The sequence below is a fragment of the Leucoraja erinacea genome, chromosome 8 (genome assembly GCF_028641065.1).
Source record: "Leucoraja erinacea ecotype New England chromosome 8, Leri_hhj_1, whole genome shotgun sequence".
NCBI classification, from domain to species: Eukaryota; Metazoa; Chordata; class Chondrichthyes; order Rajiformes; family Rajidae; genus Leucoraja; species Leucoraja erinaceus.
Window position 1 is genome coordinate 28,936,229 of NC_073384.1, and position 27,935 is coordinate 28,964,163.

Consider the following 27,935-nt stretch of genomic DNA (forward strand, 5'->3'; position numbering starts at 1 on the left):
TCTCCAGTAATGATATGTACAAACCAGATTCAGTGAAGTCAAGTGAACGGACACGGCGTGGGTGTGCGAGGAGAATGATCAAAGGAGGAAAGACCAAAAAACCAAGAGATTGGAAGCAGTTCTTGACCAATTATGAGAACAAGAAACAGCTCATTGAACTTCTTCTTGATGTGTGGAGTGAGCATGACATGGCAAAGAGGAAGGAAGGAAGGTGATCTTCATTAAGGAAGGAGAGGCCACACTTCTTTCTTCTCAGAATGGGAAAGAGACACTGCAGTCTGCGATTCAATCCCTGGTCAAACCAAGAAGTCATCCTATACTGCAACTGTGGCAAAGAGCAAGGATATGACCACGTACAAGTCAAAAGCCTAGACAGCGATATCCTGTCCATATTGCTTCACAATGCAAACAGCATTCAAGATACCACAGTGTTCTTTGACACAGGGAGAGGCAACAGGCAAAGGCTAATAGTTGTCACCCATTTTTCAAAGCAGTCCTCCTCAGAATACTGCTCACCATTACTTGGACTGCATGCGTTCTCAGGCTGTGACTCAACAAGTGCCTTCAAAGGAATCGGCAAAGTCAAGCCAATCAAACTGATGCAACAGCGTAACAAATTCGTGAAACCTCTGACAGAGCTTGGTGATTATCATAGAGTTGAAGATGATAGGTCTTAATTTAGTGGATTTTTGATTTGTCTTTACTAAGAAACAGACTCAAATGCCAATTGATTAAAGTACCAAATTCACAGACCCCAAGAAAGAAAGAGGGCAAAGTGTGTGGGGGGGGGGGGGGGGGGGGGGGGTGGTGCACGGTAGGCCCCTCTGGCCCACGGACTATAATATCACAAGTTTTTAAACTCGACATCCAAGTTTATGCAAAACCTATGAGAACTATTTTTGTTCTATTCTAATAACTCTGCTCATCCAAATAAAATGCAAAAGATTCTGTGACAAAATTATTTCCTCTATTTGTGTGCTTCAAGAGTAAAGAGTGATAAATTGTCAAATGTAGCATCAATGGAACAATTATATTCCACAACTTCACATTTTAAAATTATGTCACTGATAAAAAGTTTGGAAAGTGGACACCAGATTTGAAATAGCAAGATCACACAAATAGCAAAACATTAAGTGGACACCAGATTTGAAATAGCAAGATCACACAAATAGCAAAACATTAACGATCAGGAAATCTGTTCTTTGATAGTGTTGAAAAGAGGGTAAATATTATCCAGGACACTGAGTTATTTCCACCGTTCTTCAAAATGACTTCCACCCGTGCGAGCAAATGGGGCCTCACTTTAACTTTTCATCGTTTCAGATCATGTTTCCTGAAACTACCCATTATATGCAAAATTAAAACACAGAATGAAATGTAGCTTTAACATGTGTATTAGCCAAACGTATCAGGGAATGGTGAACTTCTATGTTGTTCACAATTGTTTTGATAGCAATCACCAAGGTGCATCTTTATTTTATCATAATTATTTCCAAATGTCACATAAAACTCCAGCTAAGAGAAAAAAAAATCTATTTCGCATTAAATAATCTGTTTCCCACTGATTGTTGGGACCCAACAAGAAATGTTGTAATGATCATGAAAGGACATGAAAGGACATTATAATGAAAGGACATTATTGCCATAGAGGGAGTGCAGAGACGGTTCACCAGACTGATTCCTGGGATGTCAGGACTGTCTTATGAAGAAAGACTGGATAGACTTGGTTTTATACTCTCTAGAATTTAGAAGATTGAGAGGGGATCTTATAGAAACTTACAAAATTCTTAAGGGGTTGGACAGGCTAGATGCAGGAAGATTGTTCCCGATGTTGGGGAAGTCCAGGACAAGGGGTCACAGCTTAAGGATAAAGGGGAAATCCTTTAAAACCGAGATGAGATGAGAAGTTCATTGGCTATATTTAAGAGGGAGTTAGATGTGGCCCTTGTGGCTAAGGGGATCAGGGGGTATGGAGAGAAGGCAGGTACGGGATACTGAGTTGGATGATCAGCCATGATCATATTGAATGGCGGTGCAGGCTCGAAGGGCTGAATGGCCTACTCCTGCACCTAATTTCTATGTTTCTATGTCTATCATGTGCACCCATGCTTTTTAATTAAAAAAAAAATCTCATGTCTTAAATGCCGATTTTAAAATAACGATTTTAGTTTAGTTTAATTTAGAGATACAGTGCAAAAACAGGCCCTTCGGCCCACTGAGTCCATGCCGACCAGTGATCCCCCGCACATTAACACTATCCTACACACACTAGGTTCAATTTTACATTCATACCAAGCCAATTATCCGACAAACCTGTACGTCTTTGGAGTGTGGGAGGAAACCGAAGATCTCGGTGAAAACCCATGCAGGTCACGGGGAGAACTTACAAACTCCGTACAGACAGCGCCCGTAGTCAGGATCAAACCAGGGCCTCCGGCGCTTCAAGCGCTGTAAGGCAGCAACTCTACCGCAGTGGCAACGGCCTGGATTTGTATTTGAAATGTCTTCAAACTGATTTAAACTATTTATAAAATAATTTGATATTGCTTTAGATTATTTGTGAAATGAAATCATGGTATTTATTGCTAAAATAATGTTTGTTGCTCCAAATTCCAGTACCTGTGGTTTATTATGTTTCCTATGTCTCTGTCTTAATGCTATTTATTGTTTTCTTTGGGAAATAAAGTAATTTTAATAAAGGCAATTGTTTTGGTATACATCGTTACGCTGGTGGTTATTTGCTCAATTCCTAAAGCTTTTCCTCCATACTTTTTCCTGGGAAAAATACAGCAACATTTTGGGGTATTGTTCTTATTTCACTGTCTAATTTTATAAGATTTCAACATTGTATGACTTCTTTATAAATTGGGCCGAGCAGATAAGATTACTTAAATTGTTGGTCTTGTAAATATAATATTCCAGGATGTTGATTGTGACCTGTGCTAGAAAATGAAAGTGCTCTGATCGTTAAAATTGTGTGCCAATATTTACCACTGATCATTATTTTTTGCATTGAGCATCATTTTGTCGCTTTCATACTGGTATTAACCAAACTGTATCACTGGTGCTAGTCACAAACATTTGGGGTAACTCAGCGGGTCGGGCAGCATCTCTGGAGAAGAGGAATAGATCAAGAACCTTCTTCAAACTATACCACTGGTGCTATTGGTGACTGCTGAAGGTTTTGTTAGTGACACTTCAGTTACTTGAGCTTGATATTTTAAAAACAGATTGGACGTTATATTGCAATTTTTGGGACACTGCTTTGTGCAAATTTGGCAGCCATATTTTCATTACAATCGTGACATCTCTTCAAAAGTAACCCATTGTCTAAATATTTTAATGCTTCCCAAAAGGCATTTAAAACATTTTTACTTATGGACTTTGGTTATTTGGATATATCAGGAACTTAGTCATATATATTTCCTATCTCACGTACTTCATTTATTGGATGCACAGCTCATGTTTACAGATTACTCATCTTTGTTTTTAAACTTCTAGGAATGATTCTGACATAGCTCACAAAATAAACACATTGATAAACTGATCTGAAATTGAAGGTAATTGTTCGTCTTATTAATGTTTTCTGCAGAATGTCAACTTATGAAAACAGAGCGACCACGGCCAAACACATTTATAATCAGATGTTTGCAATGGACCACTGTTATAGAGAGGACCTTTCATGTGGATACTCCCGAAGAAAGGTGTGAGTGGTATTTTAATGTGCTGTTGTTTCTTTCTGTAATTGTTGCAAATCGAGCAGTTAATTGTTAAACGAAGTAAGGCTGACTTATTGGTGCATTCCAGTTACTCCTTATGTAATAAAAATGTCTTAATTTGCTATGATTTTACTGATACGTCTAAAAGTATTTGAAAATTGTTTGAGTTTTCAAACTTCAGTTTTCATTGTGAAATGTGTACTAAATTTGTAAGTTTACGTATTTTAGAAAATATAAATTTTGATTCTTGAAAGGCCAAAAGACCTTTTATTTTCATTAAGATAGCTACTGTTCATTCTATCATGATCAATTAGATTACTTTCAAAATGTAACTTTGCTTTTCCACCACCATGTTTCCTGGATGGATGCAGTAAATTATTGCAATTTCTTTACCTGACGGCCTTATCCTGAAGGATTAAGGGAACCCATGAAAATTGGGAATGATCTAATTAAAGCCTAGTTGCCCCATAGGGCTTGATGGGGTAGTGAAAAAATGGTATTTCCCCAAGCTGGTATGCCTAGAACCAGCAGTCACAGTATCAAAGGAAAGGCTCAGTTTTTCAGGACTGATTTGGGGATTAATGTGGTTCATTTTCAACAACCGCAATTATCTTTCTTTGTCCCAGACATATCCTGGTCAGTGGAGACTCTTTAATCTCCCTGATTTCATTTCATGCTTCCCTCCCATAACCCAAAGACATGTGGGTTTGTGGGTTATTTGGTCTTTGTAAATTGCCCCAAGTGAGTAGGGGGTGGATATGAAAATGCATAACACAAAATTAGTGTGAATGGGTGATCAATTGTTGGCATGGATTTGATGGCCGAGGTAAGGAAGGTTTTGCATAAACTTGGAAGTCACGTTGTAAAACTTATGATGTTGGCCCTTCTACAGAATTGCGGATGGAAAGCTTTTTTTTCATGTGGGTAGAGTTGGATTAAAAGTGTAGCTTTAAGATCAGGTATTCTTAACCCATGGACATTAGATAACATCGACACAAGTCAGAAATACATGTTGATAGCAACTCACAGCTGACCTAGAAAATTGTGAGGGAGGTCAAGGATAGGTTACGGTAGTTTTTTCAAATACCAAAAGAGCAATTCAATATATGTGAATTAGTATTGTTTTCAAACTACTCTTGGCATACAAATTCCTAACATACTTCGAACTTTTGCTTCAAGACTTTTGAAAAATAGAGCAAAAAAGCATAAACTCAGGCAAACTCAGGTTTACTTCTAGTATACTATTTTATAAGTAAGCCAATTCTGAATCCATAGAACTAAATCACAGGGAATTTTGTGCATCTTAACTTTGTGAATCAGCCTATCGTGAGGAACTTCATCAAATGTCTTACTAATATTCAAGTACACAAGATGCACTGCCCTTGTAAGACATGACCTGCCGTGGGCAAAGCCATGTAAGTCCCTAATTAGAACATTCCCTTAGAAGCCCACCAGCCTAAAATTCCCTGCATTATCTCTACTTCCCTTTGTAAACAAAAGAATAACATTGGCTGGAAAGTAGAAGCAACAAACTGCAAATGCTAGTTTATAAAAAAAAGCTCAGTGCTGGAGTAACTCATTGGGTCAGGCGGCATTCCTGGTGAACGTTTTCTGATGTTTTAAGTTGGGACCCCTCTCCAGGTTAATAACATTGACTACTCGTTAGTCCTCCGAGACTTCACCTGTGGCTACAGAAGTTGCACAGATCTCCATCAAGATCCCTGTAATTAACTTTCTTGCTTTTAATTAGCTGGGATAGATCCAATCAGTCACTGGGGATTTATCCACCTTAATGCTTTCCAAGTGCCCCAACACCACCTCTTTATTTATCTTAAATTGCCCTTGCATATTTTCCACAATGGTCCCACAGTTCTTCATGTCCTTCACCTTGGTTACTACAGATATAATTTTGTGCATCTTAACTTTCTGGATCAGCCTATCATGAGGAACTTCATCAAATGTCTTACTAAGATCCATGTACACAAGAGGCACTACCCTTGTAAGACACGACCTGCCACAAAGTACCTAATTTAGTACCTCGTCTACATCTTCTGACTCCAAGCACAAATGTCCTCTTATCATTGTGCCTTCTCCCTTGTCACCCTCTTGTTTCTAATGCGCATATAAAAAGCCTTTGGATTTTCTTTCATCTGATTCACCAAAGACATTTCATGATCCCTCTTGGCACTTTTAATCACCCGCGAGTTCTTTCCCACACTCTTTGTAATCCTCAAAGGCTCTAAATGATTTCATTGTCTTGAACCTTCCTTTATGTCCAAATTTCCAGTCTCTTTGGTCATACAAGGTTCCCTTACCTTGTCACCCGTATCCCTCCCCCTTACTGGAGCATGCTGGTTCCGAACTTTGATCAACTTCCCTTTAAATAACTTCCAGATGTCAGATGCGGATTTAGCCATTAACAACGCTCACAATTTACTCTCCTTAACTCCTGCCTAGTAGCCTTGTAATCTGCCTTATTCCAATTTAGTATCTTTCCTCAATGTCTAGATTTATCACTATTCAAAAACATCTTAAAGCTAATGGAGTTGTGATCTCTATCCCCAAAATGCTCTTGAACTGAAACACCAGTCACCTAGTTTAGTTTAGTTTGTTATTATAAGTGAAAAGACAATACATGATTACAATCAAGCCATCCACAGTGCATGGATATAGGATAAAGGGTATTACGTTTCATGCAAGATAACAGTCCAGTGAAGTCCCATTGAAGATATGTAAGAATACAATAATACAATACAATACAATACAATGTATTTGTCACTTAAACCTCATAGAGGCTCAAGTGAAATGTTGTTTCTGCAGTCATACATACAAGAAAAAAAAGACCCAAGACACAACACAATTAACACAGACATCCATCACAGCGCATCTCCACCTCGCTGTGATGGAACGCAAAAAAAACGTATCTCTCCCCTGCAGAAAGAACTGCAGATGCTGGTTTAAATCGAAGGTAGACACAAAATGCTGGAGTAACTCAGCGGGACAGGCAGCATCTCTGGAGAGAAGGAATGGATGATGTTTCGGGTCGAGACCCTTCTTCAGACTGATGTCAGGGGAGTGGGCGGGACAGAGATAGAATGTAGTCGGAGACAGTAAGACTGGTGGGAGAACTGGGAAGGGGATGGAGAGTGAGGGAAAGAAAAGGCTACTAGGAGTTAGAGAAGTCAATGTTCATACCGCTGGGGTGTAAGCTACCCAAGCAAAATATGAGGTGCTGTTCCTCCAATTTGCGCTGGGCCTCACTCTGACAATGGAGGAGGCCCAGGATAGAAAGACCAGATTGGGGATGGGAGGGAGAGTTAAAGTGCTGAGCAACTGGGAGATCAGGTAGGTTAATGCAGACTGAGCGGAGGTGTTCAGCGAAACGATCGCCGAGTCTGCGCTTTGTCTCGTCGATATACAGAAGTTGACACCTGGAACAGCGGATACAGCAGATGAGGGTAAAGGAGGTGCAAGTGAACCTCTGCCTCACCTGAAAAGACAGTCGGGGTCCTTGGATGGAGTCGAGGGTGGAGGTAAAGAGACAGATGTTGCATCTCCTGTGGTTGCAGGGGAAAGTACCTGGGAAGGGGGTGGTTTGGGTGGGAAGGGACGAGTTGACCAGGGAGTTGCGGAGGGAACGGTCTCTGCAGAAAGCAGAAAGGGATGGAGATGGGAAGATGTGACCAGTAGTGGGATCCCGTTGGAGGTGGCAAACATGTTGATGGATTATATGCTGTATGCGACAGCTGATAGGGTGGAAGGTGAGGGAGGACAAGGGGGACTCTGCCCTTGTTATGGATGGGGGGAGGGGGAGCTAGAGCGGAGCTGTGGGATATTGGGGAGACTCTAATGAGAGCCACATCTATAATGGAAGAGGGGAACCCCCGTTCCCTAAAGAATGAGGACATGTCCGATAACCTGATATGGAGAACCTCATCCTGGGCGCAGATGCGGCGTAGACGGAGGAATTGGGAGTAAGGGATAGAGTTTTTACAGGAAACAGGGTGGGAAGAAGTGCAGCTTAGATAGCTATGGGAGTCAGTGGGTTTGTAATGGATGTCAGTCAATGGTCTGTCTCCTGTGATGGAGATGGTGAGATCTAGAAACGGTAGGGAGATGTTGGAGATGGTCCAAGTGAATTTGAATGCAGGATGGAAATTAGTCGTGACGTTGATGAAGTTCTGCATGGGTGCAGGAGGTAGCACTGATGCAGTCGTCAATGTAGCGGAGGTAGAGTTCGGGGATAGGACCAGTGTACGCCGAGAACAGTGATTGTTCGACGTACCCTACAAAGAGGCAGGCATAACTGGGGCCCATTAATTAATTTAATTACATTTAATTTAATTTAATTCCCATTAAAGATAGTTTGATAGTCTCCAGTTTTGTAGATGGGAAGTCATGACCACTCTCTAGTAGGTGCAAGGGCGGTTCAGTTGGGGAAAAACTGTCTATGAATCTGAAGGTATGCATGGTCAGGTTTGTTTCCCAATAGCAGGTCCAGTATCCCTCCTTGACTCCGACAATCCACAAACTGTTTCAGGTATCTCTATTGAATACATCTAACAAATTCTGTCCCTCCTTTGTCTTTTGTTCGAAGTAAGTCCCAGTCAATATTGGGGAAGTTACTGTCACCCAGTATTATAACTGTTGGTTTTACATCTTTGCATAATCTTCATATCTATTCCTCTCTCTCCTGCTGGCTATTGGGAGGCCTATAGTACAATTTCATTAGAGTGATTGTACCTTTCTTATTTTTGAGCTCTACCCATATTGCTTCAGCGGACAAACCCTCCAATCTTCTTTCTGTGCTGCTGTAACGTTCTCCCTGATTAGTAGGGTAACTCCTCTATATCTTTGCCTCACTCTCTTATCGCGTCAGAATTATTAAAACCCTAGAATGTTCAGCTGTCAGTTCTGTCCCTTTCGCAACCCCCAAATCGCACCAACATCATAGTTCCAAGCACTGATCCAGGCTCTAGGTTCAACTGCTTGACTCATGATGCGCAATGCATTGAATTAAATATCTTCATCCGATTAGATTCACCATATTCCTTAACCTCTCCCTACCTGTCCTCCCTTAGAGACATACTGGCCCTAACCTCCACTTTCCCATTCGTACTTCCATTTGACGACCTACTCGTGTTCCCACCTCTCCGCCACTCTAGTTTAAATCCTCTCGAATATCACCAGTGAACCTCCTTTCCAATAGTGATATAGCAGTGGTAGTGCTGGGTCCTTGGAAGTCCCCAGTGATGATGTGGAAGATGTTAGGATATGCCATTTCGTGGTCACAGTCCTCAAATCCCTGAGTGCTAATTTGATGTCTGCCCAAGACAGCCTGTAGACTGCAGTCAGTATGATGGCGGAGGACTCTTGCTACCTACACGTAGGTAGAACAGTGGTCACTTGATCACCAGATACTCCAGGGGGAGCAGGAATGGGACAAGACAAGTTTCTCATGAAGCAAATGCCATTGCCTTCTCCTGATGCACTCCATACAGTGAACAGAGAAACCTTCAGGCTGGAGCGCGATGTCTGGAGAGTTGGGGCGTGAGCCATGTCTCTGTGAAACAGAGTACACAGCAGACCCTCATTTCCCTTTGATACAGCAGTCTTGCTCTTAGTTATTTTATCTTGTTCTCCAGTGATAGTAAATTGGCCAGAAATGGTAGGGGCAGACACATGCCTCAACGCTCCTGTCTTACCTGAAGGTCTCACCACCAACCATTTCCTAGCACAATGGAGGCCTCCCCGTTGCTTCAAGCTCCTGCACTTGAGTCACGTCCACTGAATCCGTCGGATATGTCAGATTACAAATGCATTTACACGGCATAGAAGCTGTAATATTGAGTTTGTTTAGCTGGAAACTGTTCAGAGAATATGCTTGGCATGTCAGCTTCTATAGAGATGGTAGCAGTCCCCACAATTCATCAGGTCAGCCCTATCATTTTGTTTGAAGTGACCCATGACAACAGGAATTTATGGAGGAAGTGGTGGGGGCAGGGGGCTTGGGGGTGTTATTTCCACCCTGTTGCTTGTAGCAACGACCAGGTTCAGGAATAGCTACTTCCCCACAGCCATCAGGCTATTAAACCTGGCTCGGACAAAACTCTGATCATTAATAACCCATTATCTTGCATTTTATCAGTTTATTTATTCGTGTGTGTATATATTTATATAATGGTATATGGACACACTGATCTGTTTTGTAGTCAATGCCTACTATGTTCTGTGTGCTGAAGCAAAGCAAGAATTTCATTGTCCTATCAGGGACACATGACAATAAACTCACTTGAACACTTGAACACTTGTAGCCATGTTGTTGATTCAATATTGGTGAGCAGATCATTAGTGCATAAATGCCACTTGGATATAATGTAGATGCCACTCTCTATCACTGTCAGATTGATAGTACATTGATGGTGAGAATAAGGAAATTGTCTTATTCTATTTGGTACAATATGCACTTAAAGCATTTTTCACAATGTCACATATTATAGCTATATTGGAATGAATTTGCTCAAGGCACTGCTGCTTCTAGAGTGGAAGTCTAAAGCATTACTGATGGGATTTCCCTCATTCAATAGCGTTTCGCTCTTCAGTTCACGCAGCCTTCCTTAATATCGTGAATTGATTTGCAGAAGTGGTTATTGTGGCCTACTATGGTTATTGGAATCTATGGAAGAAGTATTAATATCTCCACAATTAATAAATGTGGGTGACTATGTTTGCATGCGCATTGGCCTTGGCACTTGTGTGCGATGCTCCAATGTTGTCAAGGATGGAAATGATCCTCTCCTGCTGTCATAACTGTCCACCATCAATGACTGGGATTGGCAGATTGCAAAATTTAACTGGGGGTGCTAAACTCACCTATTTTTGCCAGTGTGGGCAAGTTGAGAATGCCATTTTTTAATTGCTTGCACATTGCTGTATTGCAGCATTGGCAGATTTTTATATATAGCTAGTATATAGACATTGCTTCTGGCATGTCTTTTTCATTGAACTAGGATTAATTCCTTGGTTCAATAAATAGCAAAGGTGGAATGGAGCTGTACTGGACCATCAGCTTGAAAGATAGAGGCAAAATAGTCCATTATCCTCATTGATGCACAATTTGATTTGCCAGATCTGTTAATTTAGCTTGACGGTAATGCCACACAATGCAAGTGTCCTTAGTAGTATTTTGTAATACTAATCCTGTCCTTTCGTAGTCTGAGGTCAGCTCTTATTCTTTAATTGTACTTGGTTAACTAAATTTAGATTAATTTTAGGCCAGCACAGTGGTGCAGCTGGTGGAGCTGCTGCCTCACAGCGCCAGAGACCCAGCTTTGATCCTGACCTCGGGTGCTCTTTCTGTGGAATTTGCACGTTCTCCCTGTAATCTCGTGGATTTCTTCCAGGTTCTCCAGTTTCCTCCCACATCCCAAAGACGTTTGGGTTTGTAGGTTAATTGGCCTCTGTAAATTGCCTACAGTGTGTGTGGGGAGTGGATGTGAATGTGGGATAACAGAACTAGTGTGAATGGATGGTCGATAGTCAGCATGGATTCGGTGTGCTGAATAATCTTTCATGCTGTATCTTTCAATCACTCAATTCATCAGCTGCTGTGAATTATGTTATCAAATTATTCCTCCAGGGTTTAGGATTACTTGTCCAGTAACCACAATGCTCTTGTTCCTAATGAACAACACATCTTAAGTTCATTTGGGGGTCAAAATTATGAAAGTTTGAAAGACCTCCCCCCCCCCATCCAGTGCAAAGCTTCAAATATAGAGACTTAATAGAACAGTGGGGCATTAGTGCATTGTGTATTTAGAAAGAAGAGGTTGCATCCCCTGTCATAACACATTTAAATTGTTCTGTCTGAATAAGTGGTGGAAATAAAGTCATAGGAGAAATATAATACATCTTTGGCTAAAATCTTCTACTAAGAATTTTATGAAAAGTTGAATCATGCATCATTCACTTGATTGAAAAGACAGGCCAGTAGCTGGTTTGCATACCTTAAGAGAAAACATGGATTTGACATCTTAAGCAAAGATCAATATGTGGCACTAGCATTAAAGGATGGCTTTTGCATTTGTTATGATTCCTCAAAAAAACAATAAATTTGTTTTAAAACATAGAACATGTTGATAACTTCATAACTGTTTATAATATTTGCATGCAAAGTTCTTGGTCTTATCTATGGATTTGCATGCAACACTGCCTCTTAGAGGCCATTGCAGCTCATGTACTGTCACAGAATACAGAAGAGCATAATAGATAACTAATAGATTTAACTGCCTCCAAGCGTTTTAGTGGTTCTTCATGAATCCTCGTTTTACTAAACCTTCACAAGCTGATGTATTTTTGTTAATTTTTCAAGGTGATTAAAAATATGATGCAGAGATTTTACTGTAGTAATAGAGTGATACAGTGTAGAAACAGGCCCTTCGGTCCAACTTGCCCACACCAGCCAACATGTCCCATGCGGTGTCTCCAACGTCTTATACAACTGCAACATGGCCTCCCAACCTTTATACTCAATACCCTGACTGATCAATACTCTGACTGCCAAAAGCTTTTATGACCAACTTATCTACCTGCGATTCAACCTTCAAGGAACCATGCACCTGCACTCCTAGATCCCTCTGCTCTACAACACTCCACAGAGGCCTATCATTTACTGTGTAGATCCTGCCCTTGTTGGACATCCCAACACCTCTCACTTCTCTGTATTAAATTGCATGAACCATTTCTCAGCCCATCTAGCCAATCGATCCAGATCCTGCTGCAACCATCTTCACTATCTGCAAAACCACTCACTTTTGTATCATCAGAAAACTTGCTAATCTTGCCCTGTATGTTCTCAACCAAATCATTGACGTAGATGACAAACAGTAACAGGCCCAGCACCAAACCCTGAGGCACACCACTAGTCACAGACCTCCAGTCCGAGTAGCAACCTTCCACCATCACCCTCTGCTTCCTTCCATGGAGCCAATTTGCCATCCATTCAGCTATCTCCCCTTGGATCCCATGCGATCTAACCTTCCAGAGCAGCCAAATGCCTGTATAACCTATCCCTCAGAATACTCTCTAGTAACTTTCCAACTACAGATGTTAAGCTCACCGGCCTATAGTTTGCAGTATTTTCCCTGCAGCCCTTCTTGAAATGAGGCACAACATTTGCCATCTTCTGGCGCCACCAGGAGATTCTGTGGCGGCAGACGAGACGCGAGGATGGTCTGGTGCCAGGGTTCAGGATGTCACGAGGCAAATTCAGAACATCCTCGAGAGAGAAGGTGAACAGCTGGCAGTAGTTGTGCACGTAGGCACAAACGACATTGGGAAGAAGAGGAAGGAGGTTCTCCAACATGAGTTCAAAGAGTTGGGAAGAAGACTGAAAGGCAGGACTTCTAGGGTGGTTATCTCTGGATTGCTTCCAGTACCTAGTGCTAGTGAGTACAGGAACAGGGAGAAAGGGGATGTGAATGTGTGGCTGAGGGGCTGGTGCAGGGAGTAAGGATTTAGATTTCTAGACCACTGGGATCTCTTCTGGGGTAGGGGTGAAATATACAAAAGGGACGGTCACACCTTAACTGGAGGAGGACCGACATTCTGGCAGGCAGGATTGCTACGGCTACGCGTGTGGGTTTAGTCTAAATAGTGGGGGGGAGGGATTGACAAATTGGGAGTATAAAGATGGAGTTGAAGGGGAAGTGAGTACAGGAAAAGTTACAAAAGATTCTCGAATTAATGGGAAGGAAAGATCTAGAAGGGATAAGAGAGTAAGGTAAGGGCCAATTTCGAGCGGTGCGAGGGGGGACGTGAATACGGAGGTCAAAGTGTTGTATATGAATGCGTGAAGTATAAGAAATAAAGTGGACGAGCTTGAGGCTCAGATAGAAATTGGCAAGTATGATGTTGTGGGAATTACAGAGACATGGCTGCAAGAGGGCCAGGGCTGGGAACTGAATATTCAAGGGTATACCTCCTATCGAAAAGACAGACAGGTGGGCAGAGGGAGTGGGGTTGCTCTGTTGGTGAGGAATGAAATTCAGTCCCTTGCAAGGGGTGACATTGAAACAGGAGATGTGGAGTCAGTATGGATAGAACTAAGGAATTGTAAGGGTAAAAAGACCCTAATGGGACTTATCTACAGGCCCCCAAACAGTAGCCTGGACATAGGGTGCAAGTTGAATCAGGAGTTAAAATTGGCATGTAGCAAAGGTAATGCTGTGGTTGTTATGGGAGATTTCAACATGCAGGTAGACTGGTAAAATCAGGTTGGTACTGGACCCCAAGAATGGGACTTTGTAGAGTGCCTTTGTGATGGATTCTTAGAGCAGCTTGTACTAGAGCCTACCAGGGAGAAGGCAATTCTGGATTTAGTGTTATGTAATGAACTGGATTTGATAAAGGAACTTGAGGTTAATAAGCCATTAGGAGGTAGTGACCATAATATGGTCAGGTTTAATCTACAATTGGAGAGGGAGAAGGGTAGATCAGAGGTATCAGTGTTACAGTTGAATAAAGGGGACTAGGGCCATGAGGGAGGAGCTGGCCAAAGTTGACTGGAGAGATACACTAGCAGTATTTATGCACTAGTATTTCTAGGAATAATACAGAAGGTGCAGGATCAGTTCATTCATAGGAGGAAGAAAGATTCCAAGGGGAGTAAGGGGCGACTGTGGCTGACAAGGGACGTCAGGGACAGTATAAAAATAAAAGAGAAGAAGTACAACGTAGCAAAGATGAGTGGGAAGCAAGAGGATTGGGTAATGTTTCAAGAGCAACAGAAGATAACTAAAAAGACAATACGGGAAGAAAAGATGAGGTACTAAGGTAAGTTAGCCAAAAATATAAAGGAGGATAGTAAAAGCTTCTTTCGGTATGTGAAGAGGAAAAAATTAGTTAAGACCAAAGTTGGACCCATGAAGACTGAAAAAGGTGAATTTATTATGTGGAACAAGGAAATGGCAGATGAGTTGAACAGGTACTTTGGATCTGTCTTCACTAAGTGGGCAAAATTAGGGCACACGGTATTGGGGGTAGAGTGCTGACATGGATAGAAATTTGGTTGGCAGACAGGAAACAAAGAGTAGGGATTAACGGGTCCATTTCAGAATGGCAGGCAGTGACTAGTGGAGTACCGCAAGGCTCGGTGCTGGGACTGCAGCTATTTACAAGATACATCAATGATTTGGATGAAGGGATTCAAAGTAACATTAGCAAATTTGCAGATGACACAAAACTGGGTCGCAGTGAGAACTATGAGGAGGATGCTATGAGAATGCAGGGTGACTTGGACAGGTTGGGGGAGTGGGCAGATGCATGCATAAATGTGAGGTTATCAACTTTGGTAGCAAAAACAGGAAGGCAGATTACTATCTAAATGGAGTCAAGTTGGGAAAAGAGGAAGTACAACGGGATCTGGGGGTCCTTGTTCATCAGTCTATGAAAGTAAGCACGCAGGTACAGCAGGCAGTGAAGAAAGCGAATGGCATGTTGGCCTTTATAACAAGAGGAGTCGAGTATACGAGCAAGGAGGTCCTTCTGCAGTTGTACAGCACCCTAGTGAGACCACACCTGGTGTATTGTGTGCAGCTTTGGTCCCTAATTTGAGGAAGGACATTCTTGCTATTGAGGGAGTGCAGCGTTGGTTTACAAGGTTAATTCCCGGGATGGCGGGACTGTCATTTGCTGAGAGAATGGAGTGGCTGGGCTTGTACACTCTGGAGTTTAGAAGGTTGAGAGGGGATCTTATTGAAACATATAAGATTGTTAAGGGTTTGGACACGCTAGAGGCAGGAAACATGTTCCCGATGTTGGGGGAATCCAGAACCAGGGGCCACAGTTTAAGAATAAGGGATAACCCATTTAGAACGGAGACAAGGAAACACTTTTTCTCACAGCGAGTTGTGAGTCTCTGGAATTCTCTGCCTCAGAGGTTGGTTCTCCGGATACTTTCAAGAGAGAGCTAGATAGGGCTTTTAAAGATAGTGGAGTCAGGGGGATATGGGGAGAAGGCAGGAACGGGGTACTGATTGGGGATAATCAGCCATGATCACATTGAATGGCGGTGCAGGCTCGAAGGGCCGAATGGCCTACTCCTGCACCTATTGTCTATTGTCTCTCCTGTATTTAAGGACGACTTGTAAATTCCAACCAGGGTTCCCTCAATTTCCTCTCTAGTTTCCTGCAATGTCCTTGGATGTATCTGATCAGGCCCTGGAGATTTATCTACCTTCATGCACGATAGTTCCCTCAGTACTTCTTCGACGGTAACACTGACTGCTCTTAAGACACTTCCATTGATTGCCCCAAGTTCCTCTGTCCTACTGTCTTTGTTCTCGGTTAATACAGAGGATATAATAATAATAATAATAATAATAATAATAATGTTTTGTTTATAGGGACAGTGCATATTAATTAACATTTGCATGTAAATATGCGAGATTGTAGCCAATCAGTAGCTAATTTCCGTCTAGTCTAATATATACTCATTTAGGACCTTGCCCATCTCCTGTGGCTCCACACAGAGGTGACTGCTTTGATTCCCGAGAGGTCCCACTCTCTTTCTAGTTACCCTTTTTCCCCCTTATGTATTTATAAAATATTTCGGGATTGTCCTTAATACTACCCTCCAGAGCTATCCTGGCCCCTTTTTGCCCATCTGATCTCCTTTTTCAGTTTACTCCTTAGTTCCCGAAATTCCTCCAGGGATGCACTTGATCCCAGCTGCCTATACCTGTCCCATGCATCCTTCTTGTTTTTGACCAATGCCTCAATTTCCCTCATCAGCCAAGCTTCCTTACGTTTGCCTGCTTTGCCCTTCACTTTAACGGGGATGTACATATCCTGAGCTTTAGTCAGCACACTTTTAAAAACATCCCACTTGGCCGATGTTCCTTTCCCCTCAAATAACCTGCTCCAGTCAACTTGAGCGAGAACTTCTCTCATACCCTCAAAGTTGGCCTTACCCCAGTTGAGCATTTTAACACATGGATCCACGCCATCCTTATCCATAACTATTTTAAACCTAATCGAACTATGGTCATTGGTCACAAAAGGCTCCTCCACAAACACTTCATTAACATACCCTTCCCAATTTCCCAATACTAGATCCAGTGTTGGGGGCCTCTACATACTGCTTAAGAAAACTCTCCTGTACACTTTAGGGGAATTGCACCCCATTTAAACCCTTCACACTATGATTTTACCAGTCAATATTGTGATCTCCTGGCATATTTGTTCTTCTCATTTCCATTGACTATTCAGGGGTCTGTAATACACCCCCAACAAGGTGATCATCCGTTTCTTGTTCCTCAGCTTCACCCATATAGCCTCACTAGACAAACCGTCCGTATTGTCACCTCTGACCACTGCCGTGACATTCTCTTTAACCAACAATGCAACCTTCCCTCCTCTTTTTCCCTCACCCCTGTCCCTCCTGAAGCTCCTGCCCCTCCCTTAACCAGGTTTCAGTCATGGCTACGACGTCCCAGTCGTTCGTACCTATCCATGCCCTTAGCTCATCTGCCTTACCCATCAGGCCCCTTGCCAATTAAACCAACCCTCCTTCTTTGCTCTCCGCCTTTCACCTGTCTCCTCTGTCCACTAACCTTTCCCTCACCACCCTCCATACCAACTTCTAGCCTCTCACGCGTCTCTGTCCTGTTCGAGATCCCACCCCCATGCCAATCTAGTTTAAACCCTCTCGCATAGCATTAGCAAACCTACCCGCCAGGATGTTAGTACCCATCCAGTTAAGATGCAACCCACCCCTTTTGTACGGGTCACCCCTGCCCCAGAAGAGATCCCAATGATCCAGAAATCTAAATCCCTGTTGCCTGCACCAACTCCTCGGCCACACATTCATTTCCCCTATCTTCCTGTTCTTACCTTCAGTAGCACGAGGTACTGGAAGCACTCCAGAGATCATTACCCTGGAGGTCTTGCTCTTCAGTCTTTTACCCAATTCCCTAAACTCGTGTTGCAGAACCTCCTTCCTCTTCCTACCTATATTGTTTATACCAATGTGCACAACAACCTACGTCTGCTCCCCCTCCCTCTCGGGGGAAGGAAAATGGAATGGGAAAAATAAATATAAACCATTAATTAAAAATAATTTTATTTCAAAAAAGAAAAGGTAAATTAGATTAATTAGTGTTTGCAAATTTTCTTCATTTAACTGAATATCTTAATTGGAAGGATCTGCTCTTTCATTATCAATCTGGAGATGTGGCATTATCATCCTTTGAAATATTAACACCTGAAAGAAAAAGGAAGACTATTTATTAAGTATCTTCCACAATCTCATAACTTCTCAAGGGATTTTAATTACTTTTGAAGAATACTAATGTATGAAATGTAGAGCTCCATGGACAATTGTGTGATAATGAACTTTTAAATTAGAATTTGTTTTGGTTGTTATGGTAAAGGAAGGATAAATCCAAGAAACATCTGTGATGGCAGTTTGGGTAACAGAAAGTGCTCTTTCTCCTTTTACCTATTTATTGAGTTGGCTAGAAACTAGTTCAATTTATAATTTAATTTTCAGGTTAGTAGACTGCTCTTCTCACTCCACAGCATAAATAACAATTTTAAAGAATTAAGCATCAGCACAATTTTTGTAGTGTATAGAAAGCACATGCTGTTTAAAAATTGCTGAACAAAAAAAAAGCTAAGAGACTCATCATCTTCATTATTTATCCTCCCCTGACATTTGTAGTTTATCCTTTCCTGTCAAGGTATCATTAGCAAGTTTAAATAATTCTCAATTGTAAAAATTCCTTCCTTATGTGTTCACCAGGTGCAGAATGTTTCATGTGCTTCAATGACAAATAAGCCCAGATGCAAGAGATCGGAACTGTAGAAACATAGACGTAGAAACATAGACAATAGGTGCAGGAGTAGGCCATTCGGCCCTTCGAGCCAGCACCGCCACTCAATATGATCATGGCTGATCGTCCAAAATCAGTACCGCGTTCCGGCTTTTTCTCCATATCCCTTGATTCCCTTAGCCCTAAGAGCTAAATCTAACTCTCTTGAAAATTTGGATGTGAAGGTTGAGATGTGAAGCTAATGTATAATCTGAGAACTCAATGTTCCACCCTCAGATGTTTTTAAATGTTGCTTTTTTTTTTGCTCCATCAATGTTTTCTGTAGGACAGTGGATTACTTATTAGAATAGAAATTGGAACAAGACTAGTTTATAGAGCCTTAAAAACTTTGTCACTAATTAGGATGAAGGCTGATGTATAGTTACATCGAACAGACCATTCTGCTCATGATGTCTATATTGAACATGATGCCAAATTTTACTCACCGCTTCTGCCTGCACCTGATTTGATTTTTCACCTCCTCCATTTGTCGGCATAACCTGAATCTTTACTTAATGTCAAGGGTAGAAGTTTGCAAAGATTCGCAAACCTCATCTTGATATTAAGTCATTGACCTTCTCCTGTACTTTGTCGTTCTATACTACCGCCAGAGGAAATGCCACCCACAGCATTAATCTTGCCAATTCTGTTCCAATTTTAAATCTCACTAAGGTATCTTCTTATTCTTCTAAATGCCAGTGAATTTTGTATTGATCTTTCCTCAAAAATCAAACCTCAATCCCAGGAATCAATTTAACGAATTTTTGCGATGCAGTCTTAAAGCGATTTTTCACTATAAAATACCGATGCAGTGTTCTAGCTATATTCTGTAACTATGCCATTTTACTATAATTCATTTTGTGGGCACCAAGGCCTTTTGAGTTAGAGTCATATAGCACGGAAACAGGAACTTTGACCCAACCAAATACCCATCTAAGCTAGCGGACAGGCCATCCAAGACTGGGTATTGTGCAATGATGAAGGATTAGTTAGCGATCTTGTTGTGCAAAGCCCCTTGGGCAACAGTGACCATAATATGATGGAATTCTGCATTAGTATGGAAAGTGACACGGTTAATTCAGAGACTAGGTTCCTGAACTTTAAGAAAGGAGACTTTGAAGGTATGAGACGGGAATTGGCTATTAGAGACTGGCAAATTATACTTAAAGGGTTGACGGTGGAGATGCAACGGCAGAGATTTAAAGACCGCATGGATGAACTCCAAAATTTGTTCATCCCTGTCTGGCGGAAAAATAAAACAGGGAAGGCGGCTCAACCGTGGCTAATGAGGGAAATCAAGGATAGTGTTAAATCCAAGGAAAAGGCTTATAAATTGGCCAGAGGAAGCAGCAAACCGGAGGACTAGGAGAAATTTAGAACTCAACAAAGGGGTTACGAGGAATATAAAAACTGACTCTAAAAGCTTCTTTAGATATGTAAAAAGGAAAAGATTAGTGAGGACAAATGTAGGCCCTTTACAATCAGAGACAGGCAAATTTATAATGGGAAACAAGGACATGGCAGAACAGTTAAACTATTACTTTAGTTCTGTCTTCACTGAGGAAGACACAAACAATCTCCCAGAAATACCAGGGGACCGAGGATCTAGTGGGAGGGAGGAGCTGAAGGGAATCCACATTAGTCAGGAAATGGTGTTAGGTAAACTGTTGGGACTGAAGGCAGATAAATCCCCAGAGTGAATAAGTGAATAGGTTTATTGGCCAAGTATTCACATACAAGGAATTTGCCTTGGTGCTCCGCCCGCAAGTGACAACGCCATATAGTGACAGTTAGGAATGACATATAAAACACTAAACATTAATAATAAAACATTATTGATTAAACATGTGAATTAAATTAAATACCAGAGCAAAAGGAGGCTACAAAGTTTTGGTTTGTTGAGTAGAGCTACTACTCGTAGAGAAAAGCTGTTTTTATGTCTGGCTGTGGCAGCTTTGACAGTCCGGAGTCGCCGTCCAGAGGGAAGTGATTCAAAGAGTTTGTGGCCAGGGTGAGAGGGGTCAGAGATGATCTTACCCGCTCGCTACCTGTCTTTGCAGTGTACAGTTCATCAATGGAGAGAAGGTTGCAGCCAATAAACTTCTCAGCTGATTGGACGATTCGCTGCAGTCTCCGGATGTAGTGCTTGGTGGCTAAGCCAAACCAGACCATGATTGGCCGGTGGGGGCGCTGCAATGGCGGCAGCCCTGTCAGCAGCGCGTTAGTTTTTTCAACTTTTTAAATTTTTTTAGTATATTTTAAAGTATGTTTTTAATGCTTCTTTGTCTGTTTTGTGTGTGGAGGGGTGAGGGGGAAACCGTTTCGGCCGCCTCCTCCATGGAGAGGCGACTTTTTCCAGGTCGCCTCCCCGTGGCCTAACAGCGAGGATCGGCGCGGCCTTTCCCGGAGATGCGCCCGGGGCTTCAGCGGCGGGCGCAGCGTGGACTCTCGGCGTGGAGCGGGCAAGCCCTCGCTGGAGGGGAACGCTCCGTTTCGCTGGCCCGGGGCAGCCGGCAGCCTGAAGCCGCGGTCTGCACAGCTCCAGCTGGTGCGGCATCTACAGCCCGGGATCCCTCGTGCGGGACCCGGGGGAAGAAGAAGTCATCACTGTCGGCCCGTGGCCAACTTCTACCGCGGGCGCGGTGGCGACTTACCATCACCCCTGGAGGGGAGCTTTGACCGCCGACCCTGCGGTCTGTGGTGCTTCTGGCTGCGGCGCGGCGGGAACTTTAAACTTTAAATCTTCAACCGCCGGCCTGCGGCCTACACCAACTTAAAGCCACGGTCTCCGGTGAGGAAGAGCCGACTCTGGACTTACCTGGACTTGTACCTTGTCCTTTTACCATCTGGACGCCCGCAGCAACGGCTGCGGAGGGTTGAGGTCCCGACCACGGGGGAAAATGGAGGAGGACTGGCCAAATTGTGTGCCTTCCACCACAGTGATGAATGCTGTGGTGGATGTTTATGTTAAATTTTTATTGTGTTTTTGTGGTGTTCTTTATAATTGTACTGCTGTTGACATATTAATTTCACTTGCACTTATGTGCAATGTGACAAATAAACCTTATTGTATTGTTGTATTGTATTGATGGAGAAGGTGAGGACAGACTCTACGATGGCCGTATAGAATTGGACCATAATTGCCTGTGGCAGATTGTGCTTCTTCTGGGATCACCTTTTGGTTTCACCGTGAGTTAAACCAAAAGGTTTAGGCAGAGAATTACAAAGTGTAAAACTTTGGCAACTAAAGATGTGTACATGTGATTATGGGGTTGAATGAGAGTTAAGGGAGTGGCCAATAAGAAATTTAAACGCAGGTGAGTATTTTAAAATTGACACAAAAGATGAATTCAGATAAGAGCTCGCTATAGTGGAAAAGAAACTTGCAGCTTTGGATGAGATGAAGTTTTCAGAATTTGATGATTAGAAGGGCCTTTATTGAAGTTTTGAAAATCGCCTCTGATATCAGATAATTTAATTTAATTCAAAACTTTCCAGTGCTGTCCTGATAATCACTTACCTCCTGGTTCTGAATAATGGAATTGAAATATTAACAAGCAAGTCTTAATGTGGATTAAATTTCTTGAAAAGCAAACCACAAAGTTGCAAGTATTATTTTTTCCCTATTGCATTCTATCTTGGTATAATTAAGGATATTTTAAACATAAAACAACATATTTAAAATAAAAAGGAAGGTCAATAAAGAAATGTGGACACAAGCCATATTTGTAGATTAATGGAGAAATATAATTGCATTAAATGTATGCAGTTTGCAAGCAGTTTTTATATGAAGCCTGCAGACTATGGATTAATCTTTTTAGTATTGTGGAAGATTTTGGTATGTATTCTGGGGGCATATATTTTAAGAAAACAATGACTGGTTGAAATGACTGGAGGCACTACAGTGGTGGGGCAACTAGTAGAGCATCATTCAAACAGTTTGCATTCAATCCTGACATTTTGGAGCTGGTGTGCAAGTTTGCATGTTCTCTGTGTAACTTCAGGGTTTCCTCGAGTGCTTGTCTTTCCTTTTGCATTCCAAAGATATTCGGGTCGGTCGGTCATTTGACTGCTCAACTTTCCCTTGTGTATAAGCCGGTGGTAGAATCTGTGAGGAGCTAATGGGAATGTGGGAGAATATAACTAGCTAGTGCAAATAGATTGCACGATTGTTAACGTAGACTCTATGGGGTAAAGGCTCTATTTCTTCCCTAAAGGACTCAATAACTCTGAATCATATGCTTTGTTAATAGAACCATAGCTTTTTGTTGTTAAAATCACCCTTCTGTGTCGTTTAAACATAGATAATAGGTGCAGGAGTAGGTCATTTGGCCCCTTGATCCAGCACTGCCATTCAATATGATCATGGCTGATCAATCAGAATCAGTACCTAGTTCCTGCTTTCTCCCCATATCCCTTGATTCCGATAACCCTAAGAGCCACATCCAACTCTCTCTTGAATAGTCCAGTGAATTGGCCTCCACTGCTTTCAGTGGCAGAGAATTCCACAGATTCACAACTCTCCGGGTGAAAAAGTTTTTCCTCATCTTAATCCTAAATGGCCTACCCCTTATTCTTAAACTGTGACCCCTGGTTCTTGACTCCCCCAACATCGAGAACATTTTTCCCGCATCTAGCCTATCCATGCCCTTAATAATTTTATATATTTCTATAAGATACCCTCTCATCTTTCTAAATTCCAGTGCATATAAGCCCAGTCAACCCATGCTTTCATCACATATCAGTCCCGCCACCCAGGAATTAACCTGATGAACCTACGCTGAACTCCCTCAATAGCAAGAATGTCCTTCCTCAAACTAGGAGACCAAAACTGCACAAAATACTCCTGGTCCAGTCTCACCAGGGCCCTGTACAACTACAATAGGACCTCCTTGCTCCTTCCTACCATTTCAAGCAGGGTGCAAGGCCACCAAATTCAGGTTCAATTTCCTACCACTTCAAGCGGGGTGCAAGGCCACCAAATTCAAGTGCAGTTTCCAACCACTTCAAGCAGGGTGCAAGGCCACCAAATTCAAGTGCAGTTTCATACCATTTCATGGAGGGTGCAACGACACCACATTCAAATGCAGTTTCATACCATTTCATGCAGGGTGCAACATTAATATCATACTTTTATAATAATATATTAAATAGAGAATCACCCTCAACAGAAGCATTAAGGGAAGATTGGGAACAAGAGCTAATGATAAAGATCTCGAAGGATAGATGGGAAAAGTATTTGATGAATACACATAACTGTTCTATTAATGCAAGACATAATTTAATGCAATTCAAATTATTACATAGACTATATTATTCAAAAACGAGGTTGAATAAATTTTATCCAAACGTCTCTCCCAGATGAGATAAATGTTTGTTTCAAAACGCTAATATAACACACTCATTTGTTGGATGTACAAAGTTGAATAAATTTTGGAGTGATATATTTGATATATTTACAAAGATTTTCAAGTCAAGAATAGAACCCAAAACGGAATGGATTATATTTGGAATAATAGGAGAAGATACCAATTTAAATAAAGATCAAAATGTTTTTTTTAATTATGGGTTAATAATTGGAAAGAAATTAATACTTAAATTTTGGAAAAATACAACCACACCAACTGTTAAAATGTGGATTAGGAATATGATGGACATAGCACGCCTTGAAGAAATGAGACTCCGACTAATAGATAAATATGACCAATTCTTAAAGAGTTGGTCTCCTTTCATCGACTTTTTGGAATCATGTGATGCAGCGGTGCCGTAAGGATTGCTGATTTCAGTTCATGACGCGGATAGAGCTACATCTCCGAATACAGATTTGAAAAATTCTCTTTTAAGGGGCCTTCTCTTCTATTTCTACTTTCCACTTTCTCTCTTCCTTTTTTTATTTTTTATATACACACGTTTTTCTACTCTCTACCATCTATTTTTCCACTTTTTCCCCTTTCTATTGCTTTCTTTTTCTTGTTCTGTTTACTTCCTTCTTATAACATAAAACTAGAGGTTGTACATAGAATGGATTACGGTATTACATAGTTGGCACCTAAAATTAGGTACTGTTTTGTGCTGTATTAACTTCTAATAAAATAAAAATAAAAAAAAAAAAAAAAAAAACAGTATCTGCAGTTCCTTTTTATTACGGATGAAATGCAATATGGATATCTTGGTACTTTGTATTATTGTCTATTATTTGTTTAAAAAAATAAATATATATATTGAAGTAAAAAAAAAAAAAAAAAAAAAAGAGATCCATTAACATGATTAACATTTTATTTCTGACATGCATGATAAGATTTACACAATTCACATTATTCTGTGCGCGAGTTATACAAGATTGCAGTGTTCAGCATATCAGCTAACCAGTGAAAGTGATGTACAATTTAACGTATGTAACACAATGATAGCCCCACCCCTGCTTCACCAAAGAGCAAAATGTCCAACGTAGATACAATAATAAATAAATCGGCATTTGCATTAGTTTTGTGCAGTTAACAAATCACAATTTCACACAATGTACATAAGACGGCAGTTATTTGACAAATACTCCGCAGTTCGGTGCAGGAAAGCTTGTCGACGAGTATTCTGGACCCACTGTTGACATCTGAAATTACAGGAGATATCATTTAGGATTAACTAATAAGAAAAAAAAATGATCATAACTACATGCCTGAACAATGGATGATATATCACGTAAGTGCAATTGTTTTCAGTTGTGTGGAGAGACCTGTATATTGAAGATGCTTTTTGCCCCTAATATGTCAATTTACCTTAAATGTACAAGAGCTTCTTAAAATCTTCTTACAAAGACCATTAGGTATTTTCTTTTAATGCTCTTTTGGACCCAGAGCTGCCAACTCTCACGAAGAGGTAAGGGAGGGAGAGAGGGAAGGGAGGGAGATCGAGAGAAGAGAGGGAGAGAGAGATCGAGAGAAGAGAGGGGAGAGAGAGATCGAGAGAAGAGAGGGAGAAGGGGGGAGAGGGAGAAGGGGGAGAGGGAGAGTGGAACGATAGCACATTATAACGCGCAGCCGTCCCATTCCGACCAAGGATTATAGAGCAGATCTCCTCTAGTATCTTTGATTGCGGCCACCGCCGAACCCCCCGGCCCACCATTGCACCCAAAGATGATAGAGCAGAGTTCTATAATCTTTGATTGCACCCTTCTTCACGGCGGGCTTGTGATCTTTGCTTGTGATGTCTCGTCAATTCGAGGGACATAACGGGTAACAGCCGTCGCCTTCCTTCCCGGACACGAATCTGAGCTCGACAAATCTCCTGGTCGGCCTAATGTGTCCCGCGGGCCATATTTTGGAGACCGATCCCTTACAAGAACAAAACCCAAAACGTACAGAAGTGTTAAAATTGTCTTTATTATTGTGGTAAGTAAAGATCTATTAAAAATAAGTTTACTAACTTTCTAATGTACCGACAAACCTAGCTTCCCAATGGCCGTTGATGGGAGAACAGAAAATAACATTTTCACGACAGAATATCGACTGAAAATAATAATAATATTTTCTTACATTTCTTTTTTATTGGGGAACCTAAAGAATGGCAGGTCGGGTCGTTTAGATTTACGATTAGAACAATTGATAGCAGAGCAGTGAGATGAAGATTTATATGAGGACGCCATGACAGCCCAATAAAATGCCTCAAAAAATGGCGTTGACAATCACACACATCATACTACGTATTTTTCGAGGAGTGGTAAATCTTGCTCCGCTATAAGATCTTTAATTTGCAGTACCTTTTACTTCAACCCAAATCCCCAAACAACCATTTGCAGTGCCTTTTACTTCAACCCAAACCCCCCAAACAACCATTTGCAGTGCCTTTTCACTTCAACCCAAAACCCCCAAACAACCATTTGCAGTGCCTTTTCACCTCAACCCAAAACCCCCAAACAACCATTTGCAGTGCCTTTTTACTCAAACCCAAACCCCCCAAACAACCAGTTGCAGTGCCTTTTTACTTCAAACCAACCATATTTTCATTTTCAAACCACATTAAGGGCACTCACAGTTGAGTAGACATGTGTTCAGTGTTATTCAGAGTTCAGAGAGACGTGACCCTCTTGCTTCCTCCATCTTACAGAGACTGAGTGAGGCACACCACTTCAGGGATTTATAGTCCCTCCCCCCTCCCACCAGCAGGGGCAGCAGAGAGAATGGCACAACTTTTTAATACATTAATATCTCTCTGATTTTTCATCGATGGGAAAAATCCTCTGGTCCAGTCCGGCGGAGGGGGGCTCTGAGCAAGGTGGCCAATAATGACGGCCGTAATCGGCGCCATTCTCTCGGAAATCACATCGCAGTGAGTGAAAAGCTGTCAAGATCTTACTTTTAGTAATATAGATATAACCTGTGAATCAATTATCCCAAACATTGATCCACATTCATATTTTCAGTTCTGAAGCAGTGGTTGTCAGTCAACTTTGCTTTGATTTCTAAATTGCTATCCATGAGCATTTGTGCTGCTTCCAAAGACTGAGTGATTGAAATTGTCATTAAGCATAAAATATCCCAATATTTTTGCTATCTTCCATGAAGAATTTGAGGCAATAAATTTAGCATGGTCTTGCAATACCTCAGCCAATACTAAATTAAATTGTTTGGTCATACGGTAATTTCTGTTTAAATTGAATTTCTAAACTTGAGGTTCGGATAGAGGACTTTTTAATGACTTTTTAACAGGATCATTTTGCTCAGTCACTCAGACTGAGATCAAGCTCACCACCTCCTAAATTAGATTGTTTTCTCCTGGCAAAGTTCATTTCAGCATTTTCTCTTTATTATACTGGTAGAATTCCTGAATTTTACTCTATTGAATTCCCTTGGTGAATTCAATTTCCTTCATTTTATATTGGACTAATTTGCAGTGTAGGCATTGGTGGTGAGGCCATCATTTATTGCCTATGCCTAAATGTCCTAGAGCAGAAAGTTGCTTTCTTGCCTCAATGGAGTACTCCTGGTGAAAGTATTTCCACTATGCTGTTAGACAGATGGTTACAGGATTTAGAGTCTGTGACAATGAGGAACCATCAATATGTTCTCAAGTTAGGATAATGCACAGCTTGAAAGTGGTGGTGTGTGCCAGTCAAGTTTCAGGACACTGGTGACTTCACCCTCCCCGTGGATATTGATGTTGGAGTATTCAGTATTGGTAATGCTGTTGAATGACATTGGTAGATGGGTAGATTTTGTTTGTTGGCGATGATCATTGCCTGGTATTTTAGGGACATGTTACTTGCCACTTAATCTCCCTTTGTCTGAAGGTTATCCAATTATTCGGCTGTGTCATTTGCTGAGATTGTGGTTGGTGTTGAATTTTAAAG

General features: G+C 41.5%; 1 protein-coding gene across 4 annotated transcripts in view; it reads left to right on the forward strand.

Moving 5' to 3' along the window:
- Positions 1-27,935, forward strand: part of LOC129699479 (RAC-gamma serine/threonine-protein kinase) — a 356,110-nt gene that overhangs the window by 207,016 nt on the left and 121,159 nt on the right. For all 4 annotated transcript variants that reach the window (XM_055639303.1, XM_055639304.1, XM_055639302.1 and 1 more), the window contains exon 4: positions 3,593-3,704. In XM_055639303.1, coding sequence (XP_055495278.1) covers positions 3,593-3,704 — 112 coding nt within the window. The remainder of the gene's footprint in view (positions 1-3,592; positions 3,705-27,935) is intronic.